At 48.2% G+C, this 16336-nt stretch overlaps 1 protein-coding gene across 1 annotated transcript; it reads left to right on the top strand.

Moving 5' to 3' along the window:
* The first annotated feature begins 262 nt into the window (after window positions 1–262).
* On the top strand, window positions 263–2823 carry CCL1 (C-C motif chemokine ligand 1). Its single transcript, XM_061176718.1, has 3 exons — window positions 263–338; window positions 1509–1623; window positions 2733–2823. The coding sequence occupies exons 1-3, from the start codon at window positions 263–265 to the stop codon at window positions 2821–2823; spliced, it is 282 nt and encodes a 93-aa protein (XP_061032701.1).
* The last annotated feature ends 13513 nt before the right edge of the window (window positions 2824–16336 follow it).

The following is a 16336-nucleotide window of genomic DNA, read 5'->3' as shown; positions in this document are numbered from 1 at the left end:
TCCTGCGCTTGGGGAAGTTTCCCTACACCTCTCACACCACCCAGGAGAGGTGAGGAAAGGAGTTTTCCATGTGGTCACTGGACGTGAGTAACCATCTCTTCTTCCTGTGACTTCCCCACCTCTGCACTGGGGCTTGGAAAACCCCACCCAGGTCTTCTAATAAAAGCTCTGGGCGCTGCAGGATGGGCCAGAGGGCAGCTCTTCACTCCACCAGACTCCTTGAGGGACCCCTTCCAGGGAGGCCTGAGCTGGACGTCCCGAGATGAAGATCATCACCGTGGCTCTGGTGTGCCTGCTGCTGGCTGGGGCGTGGCTACAGGATGTGGATGCCAAGAGCAGTGAGTTTGGCTGGAGTCTCTTTGCTCCTCCTTGGGGAGGGCGGAGACGCAGGCAGGTGCTCTGGGGTTGGGGGCGGGCTCACCCTGAGCTCACTGCCTACATCTCCACTCCGCCAGAAAGAATCCTCCCTGAAGAGGAGGAAGGGAGGACTTGCTCGGGGGCAGGGGGACAGCAGGAGAACCATAAGTCTGGGGCCAACACAGACCGCTGAGCAGCTGACTTCAGCCAAAGGAGGCCAGCCTCATCCAGACCCTGCGGACTGATGGAGGGCAGCTGTGAGGTCATTGAGGCCAAGCTGGAGGCCTGAGGTCCAGAGGAGGGACTGACTGGGGTCTCGCCTCCACTGTGTAACAGATGACGGGCAGAGTCTGAGGTCAGGATCTGGGGCTTTAACAGTTGGCTAACCTTGGGCGAGTTACTATACCGCCCAAACTCTGGTTTCGCTATCAGTAAGATGGGTTTGATAATGCCTACCCTCTAAGGCTGATGAGAGAATACTGACCTAACAGCAGACATATGGAAGGGGCTTTGCAAACGGTCAAACTAGGAGGAAGGAGCCAGGATTGAAATGCAAGCCTTTTGAGGGTGGGGTGTGTGTAGCGGGGGTTACAAACTGGCAGAGTGGGAGTTGCGGGTCAGAGCTGAGGACCAGGGTGGAGGGTGAGTTTGGGATTGCGTGGAGCTGATCAGTTCCTGGAAGCTCTTGCCTGGTCATTTCACCAGTCTGAGCTCCTAAAACAGTCCCTAATCCTGCCCCAAATAGTGGACTGCTGTTGAATCAGACTCACCAGGGTCTCAGGGCCCTTGAACCCAAATATGAGGGCAGAACCATACCCTAGTGGTGGGATGTCAGAACTAGAATAGCCTTTAGAAATCAGTCTAAAGAGTCTTGCTTTACAGCTGGGAAGTCTGGGGCCCAGGGGAGGGCTCATCTTGACCAAAGCCACACAGCTGTTTTGTGGGGAGCTGGGATCTGAACCCCAGTGTCCTGACTGCCTAAATACAGAGCTGGGTGGCTGATGAGACACTAGTGCCCTTTGGATGTGATCCCAAAGCCTGAGCCTGTCCTGGAAGAGTTTTTTGTTTTTGTTTTTTTCCCCATCCTGGATGAGAGGAACTCAGTCCAGCTTGAGAAATGGATGCAAACCATTTTTGCGCTTCTCTTCTAGTGCTTGTGTCATCCTCCAATTGTTGTTTCACATTGGTGGCGAGAAAGATGTCCCTGCGGAGAATCCAGTGTTACAAGAACACCAGCTCTACCTGCTCCTACAAAAACCATCTAATGTGAGTGGTTGTATCCTCTTCCATCCCTGACTCCCCTCTCCAGAGGACAGAAACCGGCCCACCTGGAATTAGAATAGCAGACGCTAGATGGCGATGTTCCACCGGATTAAGGTTTTTTTTAACCAAACTAGTGAGGCGGCCAAAACCTGGGCACAGAGCTGAGAGTGGGCGCTAGGACGAACAGCTGTGCTCCTGCAGTGACATGGGTTTCTTGGAGCTGCAAGGCGCCAAGTGTTATATCTTAATATTTTATGCCTGGAGCTTAAAAGCTCCAGGCACTACTGTGTGATGGTAAGAGTGAGGGGCTCTCAGTTAGTTCCTGCTTCTGGATTTGCCAACCTATAGTCTTGGGTGATTCTGGGCAGGTAAGTCTTCTGAACCTCTTTATCTGGGTAGCCCCTCTGCACTCCTGACCTGTGAAGTGGCGTAAACACGATAGCTGCATCACAGGGTCGTTATGAAGCTCCAGTGAGGTAACTTACACTTGCCACTCAGTGTCTATAAGGCACTTTCGTGTATATCACTATCTCATCTAACTCTCTTGGTGCACACATTTTCATTATCGTGAAAACTGAGGTTCAGGGAAATGGAGAGATTTGTCTAAGTTCTTGCAGATAATTAAAGGCAGAATTGATCTACGGTTTTGGACAATAGCCAAGTATGGGAGGTGGGCAGATCAGAAAAGAAACACACGCGCGCGCGCACACACACACACACACACACACATCCAAGGCAATGACTAGGGCTCCCGGCTGGACACAGACACATGAAAAGATGGAGCAGGTGGGCCCTCAGAGATGTTCTAGGAGGGGAATTTTCCATGTTAGCAGATCCTCAGAATGTCTGCAGCCTTCACTCTACCCTGATACAATGAATTCGCAAAAGGGGTCCAGGAAATGCAATTTTAAAAGCCCCCCACCCCTTGCCCCTGAAGCTTGGGTGTTCCTCCCAGTGTACAAACTGTAGGTCTTATGCAACGACTTCATTTTATAGGCCCCGGGAGAAAAGCTTAGGGGCACCCAGGAGCAATGAGGGGGTGATGGGACTTGTGTGTGGCACCCAGGGGGTGGCTCAGGTGACTTAGCCCTTCCTTTGTTCTCTGCCTACAGATTGAAGCTGAACGGAGGCCAAGAGGCTTGTGTCTCACAGACAAAATCGTGGGTTCGGGCTTATTTAAAAAGGATAAACCCCTGCCAGTGAAAGGAAATATAAGCTGATTCCCTTCCATCCTGGACTCCGGACACCGCGTGGCTTTACCTGTCCCCTCAACGCCCAACCCTACACCAGCCCTTCTGCCCCAACTTTGCCGGGTCACGCCAGAGGGTCTGCTGGGTCCTGATAAGCTATGTTGTCGCACTTTACATATTTAAATTCTAGAATCTTCAACTTCTGCCTCCCTGTGCCTCTTGGACCCCACAGGGATTTCAGGGTGCAAAGCTGATTGACATTGAGGGGCTGGGGTCAGGGGCCGGAGAAAAGGAAACATGTTGGACCTGGTACCAGGAGAACTGACTTCTCATCAATAGGAGCCAATAAATGACTTACACCTCTCAGCTGACTGCCTTTGTCCTGGGGGATAAGCGTGGACTCTGGGTTGTGATGTAGATTCTCTGCGGGGCTGGGTCCCCATTTGGATGCAGGATGCTTCCCATCACCCCCGCCCACTCTGCCCTGCCCAGAGGGTTCAGAGACTGATGATATCCAAAAGCTGCCCTAGCTGGAAGGGATCTTGGGCATCATCTGCCTGTAAGACGATGCTAGCCCCATTGTATAGATGAGGTGACTGAGGGCTGGAGAGGGACACCCACAGGCCTGAGGACACACAGAAAGTCAGGATCAGATCTGGCTTTAGAGCCCGGGGTTCCCGCTGCTTGGCTGCTTACAAAACCAAACTCACAAGTGTTGCTAGAAAGGAAAGTTGCCTTTAATCAGAATGCTGGGGAGATGGTGGACTCAGTGTCCCCCCAAAACCACCTCCGAAGATTCTGCTCGGCCATGAAAGTTTTTTTAATATAAATTAGTTAATTAATTAATTAATTTTTGGCTATGTTGGGTCTTCGTTGCTGCGCGCGGGTTTTCTCTAGTTGCAGTGAGCAGCGGCTGCTCTTCGTTGCGGTGCGCGGGCTTCTCATTGTGGTGGCCTCTCCTGTTGCGGAGCACAGGCTGTAGGGTGCACGGGCTTCAGTAGTTGTAGCACGCGGGCTCAGTAGTTGTGGCACACAGGCTTCGTTGCTACGCGGCACGTGGGATCTTCCCGGACCAGGGCTCAAACCCGTGTCCCCTGCATTGGCAGGCGGATTCTTAATCACTGCACCACCAGGGAAGTCCGGCCATGAAAGTTTTTAAGGGGAAACAGGGAAGTAATCTCAGTTAATCACTGAAATAGGGGGTCAGAGTCATCACCATCCCCCGCTGTGTGCAGGCTTGTGTGCAAGCTTGTCGACTCCTTGTGATCTTTCTTTAGATGCTCTCTTGTTAGCAGTTTTTTCGAGAGATTACTGAAGGGGAAGCTGGGGAAGAGATCTGGTCCTCAGTTAATTACTTACTCTTCATTTCTGCTTCTTTGATCTATGTAAAGAACCAAGTTAGGCAAAGTATTGTGTGATCAAAAGGTTTGAAAAGTGTGCTAGGGCCAGAGATGAGTAGAGCATGGGGGCGCCTGGTTTAAGTTTAGCAACAAGACAAAAGGGACCTCCTGCCAGGAGCGCTTTCCTGCCCAAAGCTGCTTACAATGCCTGCCAGGGTAGAACTCTTCCCCGAGTCCCCAGGTGCCACGTGACTGTGTGGTACAGCATGATACCGAGACCCTGTCTCAACCGGACAGAGCCTGCAGAGTTGGTTAGCAGGGCCTTCTCCTGGGGAGGGCCGTGGGGAGGGTCCAGGCATTGGTGGGTCCACGTCTGATGACGATGCCAACACAAGTCATCCAGAGGAGGGAGGCAGGGGCTTCCCTGGTGGCGCAGTGGTTGAGAATCTGCCTGCCAATGCAGGGGACACGGGTTTGAGCCCTGGTCTGGGAGGATCCCACATGCCGCGGAGCAACTAAGCCCGCGAGCCACAATTACTGAGCCTGCGCGTCTGGAGCCTGTGCTCCGCAACAAGAGAGGCCGCGATAGTGAGAGGCCCGCGCACCGCGATGAAGAGTGACCCCCGCTTGCTGCAACTAGAGACAGCCCTCGCACAGAAACGAAGACCCAACACAGCCATAAATAAATAAATAAATAAATAAATAAATAAATAAATAAATAAATAAATAAATAAATAAATAAATAAATAAATAAATAAATAAATAAATAAATAAATAAATAAATAAACCCAAAGTTAAAAAAAAAAAAATCAATGGTACAGAGGAGGGAGGCAGTCTCGGGAAGAACAGGAGACCCCTCAGGGGATAGAGAGGAGGAGGAGGTCCTGTCCCTTTAAGAGGGACAATCACAAGCTCCAACTTGTGTAACATGAGACTCTAGGGAGACTAGCAAAGGAGGGCAGTGAATTCTGGGTCTCAGGGTTTGATGGCTTTAGGGGAGATGGTCTCCTGTCCTGTGTCTCAGGGCTTTTCCCTCTTTCCCCGGCATTCAACACGCAGCACACCTGGCTCATACTTCTTAGGCCATCTCTTCCCTCCGCCCCCATGACTGCCCTGCTTCGCTGGCTACCCCTCACGTGGACCATTGCAGTAGGCTGCTCTCAGTGCCCCACTGCCAACCCCATCCTGCCCTCGGCCCCGATCCCAGGCCACTCTTCCCGGCACCCCACACCCTGCCCTCCCCATCGCTCCAAAGACTTCAGAGCTGACTCCAAACTCCCACCTTGATATTCCGATTCCTCTATAACCATGCCTCAACCTTCCTTTCCAAAGGTCTCTGGCTTTTCCATTCTGGATCCCTTACTCTGACTATTTGGGGATATTCCCTGCAGGCCCTCTCCCCTCTTTTCCATCCCGCATCTCCTCCGGGAGAGTCTTTGCTGTGACGGTGCTACACCATCTTCCAAGGCCCATCTGTCCGCACCATCTTCCAAGGCCCATCTGTCCAAGTCCCATCTTTGCCGTCAAGTCTGATGCTAATCAGGACGGGGTCACCTGATTCCTCCCCCTCCCCCACCCCCACCAGGGGGTGTGTCAAGTGCACTTACTGGCTGTATTACTCCAGGGTGGAGGACGAGGGCAGGGAGGCCCACTGGAAGCTAATGCTGGGGACTGGAGCCATTGTTCTAGAATATCCTGGGCTGATGAGCCAGGCCCTCCCTGACACTCAGATGGGCCCAGGTTAGCCACACAGCCAGGCCCTGGCTACATCCGCATTCCTCTAGCATCCTCTGCCATCCACCTGCACCTGAGAGCACCCCCTACTGGTTGGGAGTTATCCCTGAAGAAAACACCACTACTGTATTAGAGATTTTAAGCAAAATGTATTTTCTGCAAAAAGTCAGCCATCCTACAATTGCATTCACGTTTCCATAATAACACATTTAGCAACACCTCACATTCACCAGGCGCTGTCCTCCCTAGATTGCAGCAGCCCTTCATCGCCGTGGCTCTCATAGGCATGCTCATTACCCCTGGGGAGTTAGGCAGCAGAAAGACCCACTGCCCACAGCTTACAGGAGAAGGAGCTGGGGCTCACGACAGGAGCCAAGTGGCTCAAGGCCTTGCTTTAAAAAAAGAGGTCACCAATATTCAAAATAACTCCCCAACCAGCCACAATTCAAATAATACTCAATATTACTTAAGACATAGTACATTTTGCATCAGGAAACAGAAAGCACCCTATCTGAAAATTCAGGTCAATTTAGTCCAGGATAGAGACAGGAAGGCGGGGGGAGAAAAATCATTTCTCAGCCTCTGGCTCGGTCTTAGTGTGGCCGAAAGAGTCCAAGTCTTCAAGGTGTGAGGTTTCGTGTTTCATATAATTCCGGACCCATTTCTCCTTTGGGTTGGCACCGATGTCCTTGGCCAATTTGGTTCTGAAGCTGTGGATGAAGGTGGGCTGGCAGGGTTAGGTGAAATGTTGGAGGGTTTTATCCAAGGGATGACTCATTAGGGATGACCAGGCCCACCTGCTACAGGTGAGGGGCTGCCCTGGGACAGGAAGTCAGAGGGGTGTGGAAAGGAGAGGCCCTCTGGGGGTAGTTGCTGTTCTTGCCGCGCCCTGGGAGAAGCTGGCCTGGCATCCAGCAAAGCAACCACCCAAGCGTGAGCTGGCACCCATTCAGCGAGGAGGATGTGGGATGTTACCGGCCCTCTCTGGTTCTGTCCCTGATGTAATAATAGGAGGCTTTGGATTACATAGTCTGGTTGGATCTTATCCCCTGAGTATGACATGTCAAATTAGTCTATGTCTGTCTTGTGGGGCAGAACTTAGGATGGGGGGGATGGAAGAAAGGGAAGGGGTGAGATGAAGTGGGGAGGGTGGAGGGGAGCAGGGTTTCTCTACCTCCAGGACAGCTGCCTGCGGACACTGGCTACTGTTGATTCCAAAACTCTTCAGCCTCTGCAAGGGGATCTTCTTATGGTTAAATGGGAAACAGCAGGTGAACAGGTCGCGGAGTGCATCTAGAAATAACGTCACAGAGAAAAAGCATTTGAGATGTCAGGCTTTTCTCAGCTTGAATGCAGCAGGGGAAGGAAAGCTAAGAGGTAGAAGTGGGTCTTCTCCACCCCAGGTCCAGTGTTCCTGCCCGCCGCCCCGAGAGGGGGTGGGACCAGGGACATGTGGCTCGAGATTTTGAGGTTGATTCTGCATGGTGGGGACACATCTTTGCTGACTGAGGGGGGCCAGAGTGACAGGTCCTGGATACGGCCCCCAACCTGCAGGGTTTGGGGCGATCAGCTGGGGTCAAAGAAAAGGCCCTGGATTTGCAGTAGGGTTTAGGCTTTATTCCGGCTCTGCGGTGTCCTGGATGTGGGAGGGGGCAGGTAGGATGCCTGCTGTCCCCAACCTGGGCTTCTGCTTTCTGTCTCCAAAATTAGGTGTTAAAACTCCAAGGACCCCGGATGCTCTGATAGTCTCTGAAGTGGGTCACTTTGGCTTAGGCCTTCCTAGAAGATGAGAAACAGAGGGAAGGAGAGAGAGGAAGGGAAGGGGGGAGAAAGATTGAATTTACTTGGCTGAGCGAGCACCTGGGTGCTGATGGCAGCTGCTGTGGGCAGCAGACACAGAGGCGCTGTGGACACCTTCCTGTTGGAGGGGGAAGATGTGAGCTTCAGCCTAAGAGCTGTTGGTTTCTGGGTTTATCTCAGCCTCTTGGCAGCTCTGGCTGCCCTGCCTGCCTTTGTAGGTAGCAGAGAGGATGGGGGCCCCCAGAGGGATCGTTGCCTGGCCAGGGTACAGTCAAGTCAAGATGAATCTACTAAGATTATGAATTCTTAGTGCGTATCCTGAATCTACTAAGCTGGAGGCTGGGCTGCCAAATAGTTTTCCAGGAAATGCAAGGCAAAAGCTGTGGCCTGTAGCAGGGTAGGCACTGTTTCCCTCCAGCTGCCCAGACCACAGAGATGAAGACAGAACACAGATGTGCTGGCACTCACCCTAGTAAGTGATCCAAGGAGCTGCTTTCTCCAAAATGGCCTTGCTTTCTCCAAAATGGAAAAGAAACCATAGAAAAGAACTCCTATGCTAAGGACTTTCCCCTATTACATATTTAGTCCTGACAAGGTAAGCGCTATTATTATCATGCCCATTTACAGATGGGGACACCGAGGGACAGAGAGATTAAATAACTTGCCCAACGTCTCATGGGGAGTGAGGGGTGACACTGGGAGAAAAAGCCAGTCTGTTTACATATAATCACCAAGAGAGTTTCATGTAGCTGATGTCTTTTTCCAAGGCAAGTTTTAGGTGGAAGTCTCATACTGGAGACAAATTAAAGCCAGCATCTGGTGACCGGGCTCCTCCCATCACATATAGGTGCTCCCTTCTGCTACTCAGGCCCACAGGGATACGGTTTGAAAACCACTGATTTGTCTAAGCCCCTTGTTTTCAGGAAGGATCCCTGATAGGACAGGGTGGGGAGCGGAGCAATGAAGTGGGCTTTTTGTTCCTGAACCTGGCTCCCTCCTGCAAGGGGTCTGAGCTAGGAGCTTGGGGTTGGGGGGGGAGTGCCAATGAGCACGGTGGCAAGGAGGGAACAGCTTGGGCTGTGATAGAATACCTGGCAAGGCCCTTGGCCTGTGTGTTCCTATCCCCATGCTCATTCTTGGCTCCCAGACTTTGCTTACTTTCTGCACCTGCTTGGAATAGTCTCCTGTCCACTTTCCATCCTTGCAAGTTTTTCTACTCTAGCAAAACAAGCCCAGTGATAGTAAAAGAAATGAAATAAAGAGCTATGGTTTGTGAAATAGAAAAGAATATGTAGACAAAGGGCTAAAGAAGCTCAAATTTGGTTCTTTGACAAGCCTACGAAGAAGCTGAAACTCTTCCTGAACTGACCATGAAAAAAGGAAAAAAGGCACCAGTAAGGGACATCACTACAGAGCCTGCAGACACCAAGAAGAAAATAAGAACCTTATGCCAATAACTTTAATTTAGAAGAAGTGGACGGATTTCTTAAAATCTAACTTACTGGATTGCAAGAAAAAATTTTTAAAAAATCCTCAAACTGTTTAAAAAATTGAGTGAGTAATGGAAAACCTTCCCACAAAGCATCCTCCAGTCTCCAGAAGCTTTAACAGCTCTTCCACCAAGCATTCCAAGAACAAAGAATTCCGATCTTACACAATCGCTTCCAGACAATATCAAAAGTGTTCACTCTTCGACTCATTTTATAAGTCTTTGACATGAAAACTTCTCAGGAACCACAAAAGAAAATATTTCAAGCTTGTCCCTGCAGACACACATTCCATTCTTTTGTGAATCACATCAATGAGATTGCAGGTCTTCTGGCTTTGGGTTGGGTTTGGACATGGGGGAACCCTGCAGGGTGTTGGAAAGAGCGAGTAGTTAGGGTGAAGTACTGATTTCTCTGTTGTCTCCTTATACCTCTGCCTGGATGCAGCCCTCAACCAATGGTTTTCACTTCCTTTCCAGGTGGCCCTCTCCATGATTCTCTCTGTCCAGTTTTGGGGAACCACTCTGTCCTTGCTCCTTCGGGTCCAAGGGTGGTCACCATGCTGTCACTAGCCTCAGAGTACCAAAGCAGCCCTATGCTTTCTCCACACCCAGCCCACATCTTGGTAAACAGCATTTTTATTAAACCCTCCTCAAATCATTCCAATTTCAGTGTCATCTATTTCTTCCTGACTGACATAGGTTTAGGTACCAGAAGTGGCTCCTGGTAATAGACCTTCCAAATGGGATTCTGGAATTGGGTTGCTCACATATTTTAGGAGCATAATAATGGCACCTGCTGGCATCATGATTACTTAAATTATCACCAATAGTAGGATGGCAGACTGTGTTGTATCAAGCCCTCCAGGTGATTCTTAATGGGCACTAAAATTTGAGAACCATGGGATTCCAGCATATCCCATGGCCATCTCCGATCTATAGTGAATAGCCACCGGAGAGCTCTTAAGGACGCTGCCCTCCTCTCACGGCCCCATCAAAGCATGCCTTGGTAAAGGAAGTGTCCTCTGGCCTAGCCCGGGAGTGCAGTTAGGGATGGCTAGGCAGCTTGCACATAATAGATCCTTTTCAATAGACCCACTTCCCCGAGGCTTTAGATACCTTCCTAATGTCCCAGGGGAGTTCTGGCATTTCAACTTCATCAACTGCAGGCCTGTTTTAAAGTCTAGATTCCAATCAGCCAATCTAGCTAAATATTCATCATCCCCAAGTACTTGGCTAGTGCATTGAATCCTGAATTCTTGATAAGCACGTTCATGCCAATGAATTTAACCAACTGAGTCTTGTATGTTATTATCCTCTTACAATCCACTCCTACACATGCACCCCAAACTTTTCTCCAAATTGAGTGAGTGGGGGGACATTCAAACACTTCCAGCTGAAGGGACTCCTGTCTGTCCTTCCCTCTGCTTCAGGACCTATTATCTTGTAAGAAAATATGTTTAGGAGCCTGGGATCTGGAGTCAACCAGACATGGATTTAAGTCCTGTATTTGCCATTTACTGGTTATATGATTTGGGGCAAATTGCTTACCTCTCTGAGCCTCTAAGAGGAACTGATTGCTAATTATTACCTCATTGTGATGTTCTGAGAACCTAATAAGATAATGAATGCATGCAAAGTGTTCAGTCCTGTGCCAATAATTTCTATTTTGAAAAATTTTTATGTTCATTGAAGTATAGTTAATTTACAATGTTGTGTTAGTTTCTGGTATATAGCAAAGTGATTCAGTTTTATATATATATATATGTTATTTTTCATATTCTTTCCCGTTACGGTTTATTACAGGATATTGAATATAATTCCTTGTGCTATACAGTAGGACCTTGTCGTTTATTTATTTTACATATAGTAGTTTGTATCTGCTAATCCCAAACTCCTAATTTATCCCTCCCCCACCCCCTTTCCCCTTTGGTAACAAGGTTTGTTTACTATGTCTGTGAGTCTGTTTCTGTTTTGTAAATAAGTTCATTTGTATCATAGTTTAGATTCCACATGTAAGTGATATCACATGGTATTTGTCTTTCTCTTTCTGACTTACTTCACTTAGTATGATAATCTCTAGGTCCATCCATATTGTTGCAAATGGCATTATTTCATTGTTTTTTATGGCTGAGTAAAAAATATATATATATATTTATATATGTAAAGGAGGAAGAGAGCAACCAAATCAGTAAACAAATCTACCAACGATAATAAACTCTAAATACTAAACTAAGTTAAACATTAAACCAGAAGCAAATTACATGTGGAAAGCAAACCCCAAGTCTACAGTTGCTCCCAAAGTCCACCGCCTGAATTTTGGGATGATTCGTTGTCTATTCCGGTATTCCACAGATGCAGGCACATCAAGTTGACTGTGGAGAATTAATCCGCTGCTCCTGAGGTTGCTGGGAGGGATTTCCCTTTCTCTTCTTTGTTCGCACGGCTCCCGGGGTTCAGCTTTGGATTTGGCCCTGCCTCTGTGTGTAGGTCGCCTGAGGGCATCTGTTCTTCTCTCAGACAGGATGGGGTTAAAGGAGCAGCTGATTCGGGGGCTCTGGCTCAGTCAGGCCGGGGGGAGGGAGGGGTACGGAATGCGGGGTGAGCCTGTGGCGGCAGAGGCCGGCGTGACGTTGCAGCAGCCCGAGGCGCGCCGTGCGCTCTCCCGGGGAAGTTGTCCCTGGATCACGGGAGCCTGGCAGTGGCGGGCTGCACAGGCTCCCGGGAGGGGCGGTGTGGAGAGTGACCTGTGCTCGCACACAGGCTTCTTGGTGGCGGCAGCAGCAGCCTTAGCATCTCATGCCCGTCTCTGGGGTCCGCGCTGATAACCGCGGCTCGCGCCCGTCTCTGGAGCTCCTTTAAGCGGCGCTCTGAATCCCCTCTCCTTGCACGCCCCAAAACAATGGTCTCTTGCCTGTTCGGCAGCTGCAGACTTTTTCCCGGACTCCCTCCCGGCTAGCTGTGGCGCACTAGCCCCTTCAGGCTGTGTTCACGCCGCCAACCCCAGTCCTCTCCCTGCCATCCGACCGAAGCCCGAGCCTCAGCTCCCAGCCCCCGCCCGCCCCGGCGGGTGAGCAGACAGGCCTCTCGGGCTGGTGAGTGCTGGTTGGCACCGATCCTCTGTGCGGGAATCTCTCCACTTTGCCCTCCGCAGCCCTGTGGCTGCGCTCTCCTCCGTGGCTCCGAAGCTTCCCCCCTCTGCCATCCCCCGTCTCCACCCGCGAAGGGGCTCCTAGTGTGTGGAAACCTTTCCTCTTTCACAGCTCCCTCCCACTGGTGCGGGTCCCGTCCCTATTCTTAGTCTCTGTTTTTTCTTTTTTCTTTTGCCCTACCCAGGTACGTGGGGAGTTTCTTGCCTTTTGGGAGGTGTGAGGTCTTCTGCCAGCGTTCAGTAGGTGTTCTGTAGGGGTTGTTCCACATGTAGATGTATTTCTGATGTATTTGTGGGGAGGAAGGTGATCTCCACGTCTTACTGCTCCGCCATCTTGAGGGTCATATATATACACACACACACACACACACCCCCACACCACATCTTCTTTATCTATTCATCTGTTGATGGACATTTATGTTGCTTCCATATCTTGGCTATTGTAAATAGTGCTGCTATGAGCATTGGGGTACATGTATCTTTTCGAATTGGAGTTTTCTTCCAGATATATGCCCAGGAGTGGGATTGCTAGATCATATGGCAACTGTATTTTTAGTTTTTTAAGGAACCTCCATACTGTTCTCCATAGTGGCTGTATCAATTTACATTCCCACCAACAGTGTAGGAGGGTTCCCTTTTCTCCACACCCTCTCCAGCATTTGTTATTTGTAGACTTTTAAATTATGGCCATTCTGACCAGTGTGAGGTGATACCTCATTGTGATTTTGATTTCCATTTCTCTGATAATTAGCGCTGTTGAACATCTTTTCATGTGCCTATTGGCCATCTGGATATCCTATTTGGAGAAATGTCTATTTAGTTCTTCCACCCATCTTTTTTTTTTTTTTTTTTTTTGAGCTCTATCCCTTGATCTGTATTCTGAGGTTGCACTATTTTACAAGAATGTTTATTTCAAAGAGGATAAAAAGAAACACCCAGAGAGCTGAAGGGGTGTGAATGCCTGATTACAGTCTTCTTTGGATAAAACAGAAACTTTGCTTCTGTGGTATGTGTGTTTAGGCAGATTAAATTCATGTTTGATCACAAACCCCAGGGTAGAAGGAAAATAAATATGTTCATGAAGACTAGGAGTTCCCAATGGGAGGAAGAGAAAAAAATCATTAGCTAATACCCTGATGGCTGCCGTCTCTAGGAAAGTCTAGAGAGATCTCACTATGGTACCCCTGTGCTCAGAGACCCTCTTTGGATGGCTCCCCATCTCCCCAGAATATCCATGCTCCCAAGCATGGCACTCACGACCCTCCTATCTGAATCCAAAATATTTTCTCTTCCTCCTTCTCCTCTTGTACGCTCTCCTAAATCACACAGCAGAGGGCTTACCGTGTCCCAACACCTTCTGAGCTTCGCTGCCTGAGGGCCTTCGTCCCTCCCCTTCTTTACCTGTTGGAAAATGCTAATCAATCTTTAAAGCCCAATTGAAATGGCTAAATCCCCTCTAAGTCCTTTCTTAGCACCTTGCTTCTACCCATTTTTTGACTGGGTTGTTTGTTTTTTTGTTATTGAGTTGTTTGAGCTGTTGGTATGTTTCGGAAATTAAGCCCTGTCTGTCGCATTGTTTGCAAATATTTTCTCCCATTCTGTAGGCTGTCTATTCATTTTGCTTACGGTTACCTTTTGCAAAAGCTTATAAGTTTGATGAGGTCCCATTTGTTTACTTTTGCTTTTATTTCTATTGCCTTGGGAGACTGACCTAAGAAAACATTGCTACGATTTGTGTCCGAGACTGTTTTGCCTGTGTTCTCTTCTAAGAGTTTTATGGTATCATGTCTTATATTTAAGCCTTTAAGCCATTTTGAGTTTATTTTTGTGTATGGTGTGAGGGTGTGTTCTAACTTCATTGGTTTACATGCAGCTGTCCAGCTTTCCCAACACCACTTGCTGAAGAGACCGTCTTGTTTTCATTGTATATTCTTGCCTCCTTTGTCAAAGATTAATTGACCAACTGACCATAGGCGTGTGGGTTTATTTCTGGGCTCTCTATTCTGTTAGACTTCGATTTTCTTGATGGGTGTGGGGACCATGTCCCTTTCAGGAAGGGCCCTGCAATGCCAGGTTGCCAGATGAAATACAGGACATTTAGTTCAATTTAAATTTCAGATAAACAATGACTTTTTTTTTTAGTATAAATATACTCTTGGCAATATTTTTGCTAACTCTGTAAACCCGTAGGTCTGTACTGTAAATCATCCCCAAACCTTCCTCCAGAGGGGCCTGCTGCCATATAACCAGAGTGACTCTGCAGTGGGAAAAGAAATGTTGACATCTTCTGGGATTATTTGATGATAACTCTAAATGGATGATATTCTCTAGACACCTGAAAAGCCACTCGCTTACCAGTCAGAAAGGGAGCTTTTGGAGGTTCTAAATCAGTTCTTCAGGTATATGAAGAGCAGAAGTTCAGCTAGCTCTTTTCCAGCTCAATGAACTTTATAGAATAGAAGCCTCAAAAACTATAGAATCCTGTGAGTTTAGAAACATTCTTTTGCTGTAGAGTCTTAGCACCCAAATGTCCTGCAATCTGTCTCCAATAGCCCTGGACAATCTTAATGCCTTACCATCTAAGATCCTAACAGTAGAGTTAACTTCACTCTGCAATGTTGTGGTTTTCAGAGGTGTGTTTACCTGCTGATGTCTATTCTCCAGGAATAACTTATTGGGAAGCCCTGATATATACCCGATGAAAACTACAACCGCTCAAGGAAGCAGAGCTGGGGAACCCTGTACTCAGACTTCTCCATCCATCTTCTTTCACTGTTTAAACCTCTAAGGAATATTGAGACAGTGCGACCTTTCCATTTTATAGAACAGGTATCTGGCTGCTGGAGTGACTAATGAAAAGAGGAGGGAGACATGCTAGCTGGCATTCTCTGCCCCTCAGACTGGGTCTCTCCAGAGAAAGGCAAGCCTGCAGAGAAAGAGAATATTTCCATTGTGACCGTGGAGGAGGGAAGTCCATCCACCACCACTGAACACCGTGCAAGACCACTTGCCTCACTTCTTCCTTCACATCACCTTCTTTCTTATTTCTGTCTTTGTTTATAATATCCCATCCACTTACAGCATTCATCTTTCCATCTGGCCCATACAGGAATTAGGTGAGGTCTGGCTTACATTGTGTCTGGCTTCACAGATTTCATAGGGGACCAAACTTGCTCTGAAATGGATGGCTGATGACCTTCCAGCTCAAGCCCTCCTACTTCTACTCTAGAAAACAGATTTATCTTTCTGGTCATGCTCTGGACCAGCATATAGTAAAAAATGAATACTTACCAATGATCCAAGGAGCCTAAAAAGACATAAGGGTTCTCCTCTGTGGGAAGATTATCATGTAATTGATTTTCTGAGCCAGACAGGGGTGAGGCAGAATTGTCCTGGGCAAACTGAGGTGTGCAGTCTCCCTACCCACTGGGGTCTTAGCATTTTGCCTGTTGTTGCATTGCTAATTCAGGTGTTTATAGTTTTTAGTTTCTGCTGTCCTCTCTTTGGGGGAGACTCCCAGGATGAATGCCTGAAGCTGCCCCTTCCCACGACTAAATAAAAAATGCAGGCAGCAAAAACTTGGTATTTGGCACACCCTGGTGCAGTGGCCAGAGAAGCAGAAGTTCTTCTGTCCACAGGCGAGTGGACCCAAATTTGATTCGGTAACAGATTTTCCTCCTAATTCAATGTAATCCCAATTAAAATCCAAGCAAGAATTTTGTGGAGATTGATAAGCTGATTCCTTTTAAAGGAGAAATAAAAAACAAAAATAGTTAAGACAACTTTAAAGAAGAACAAAGTTGTAGGACTTACACTCCCAGATGTTAACAGTTTTTAGAAAACAATAGTCATTATGACATGGTGCCATCGTTCCAAGAATGGATGATATGCCAAGGGAACAGATTAAAGAGTGCAGAAATAGAACCATACATATATTGATATTGGATATTACCAAAGTTTGCACTGTGGAGTAGTTAAGAAAAAATACTCTTTTGAATAACTGATGCTGAATCAA

The sequence above is a fragment of the Eubalaena glacialis genome, chromosome 19 (assembly GCF_028564815.1).
Source record: "Eubalaena glacialis isolate mEubGla1 chromosome 19, mEubGla1.1.hap2.+ XY, whole genome shotgun sequence".
Lineage (NCBI taxonomy): Eukaryota > Metazoa > Chordata > Mammalia > Artiodactyla > Balaenidae > Eubalaena > Eubalaena glacialis.
This window is presented reverse-complemented; position numbering and strand designations above follow the sequence as displayed.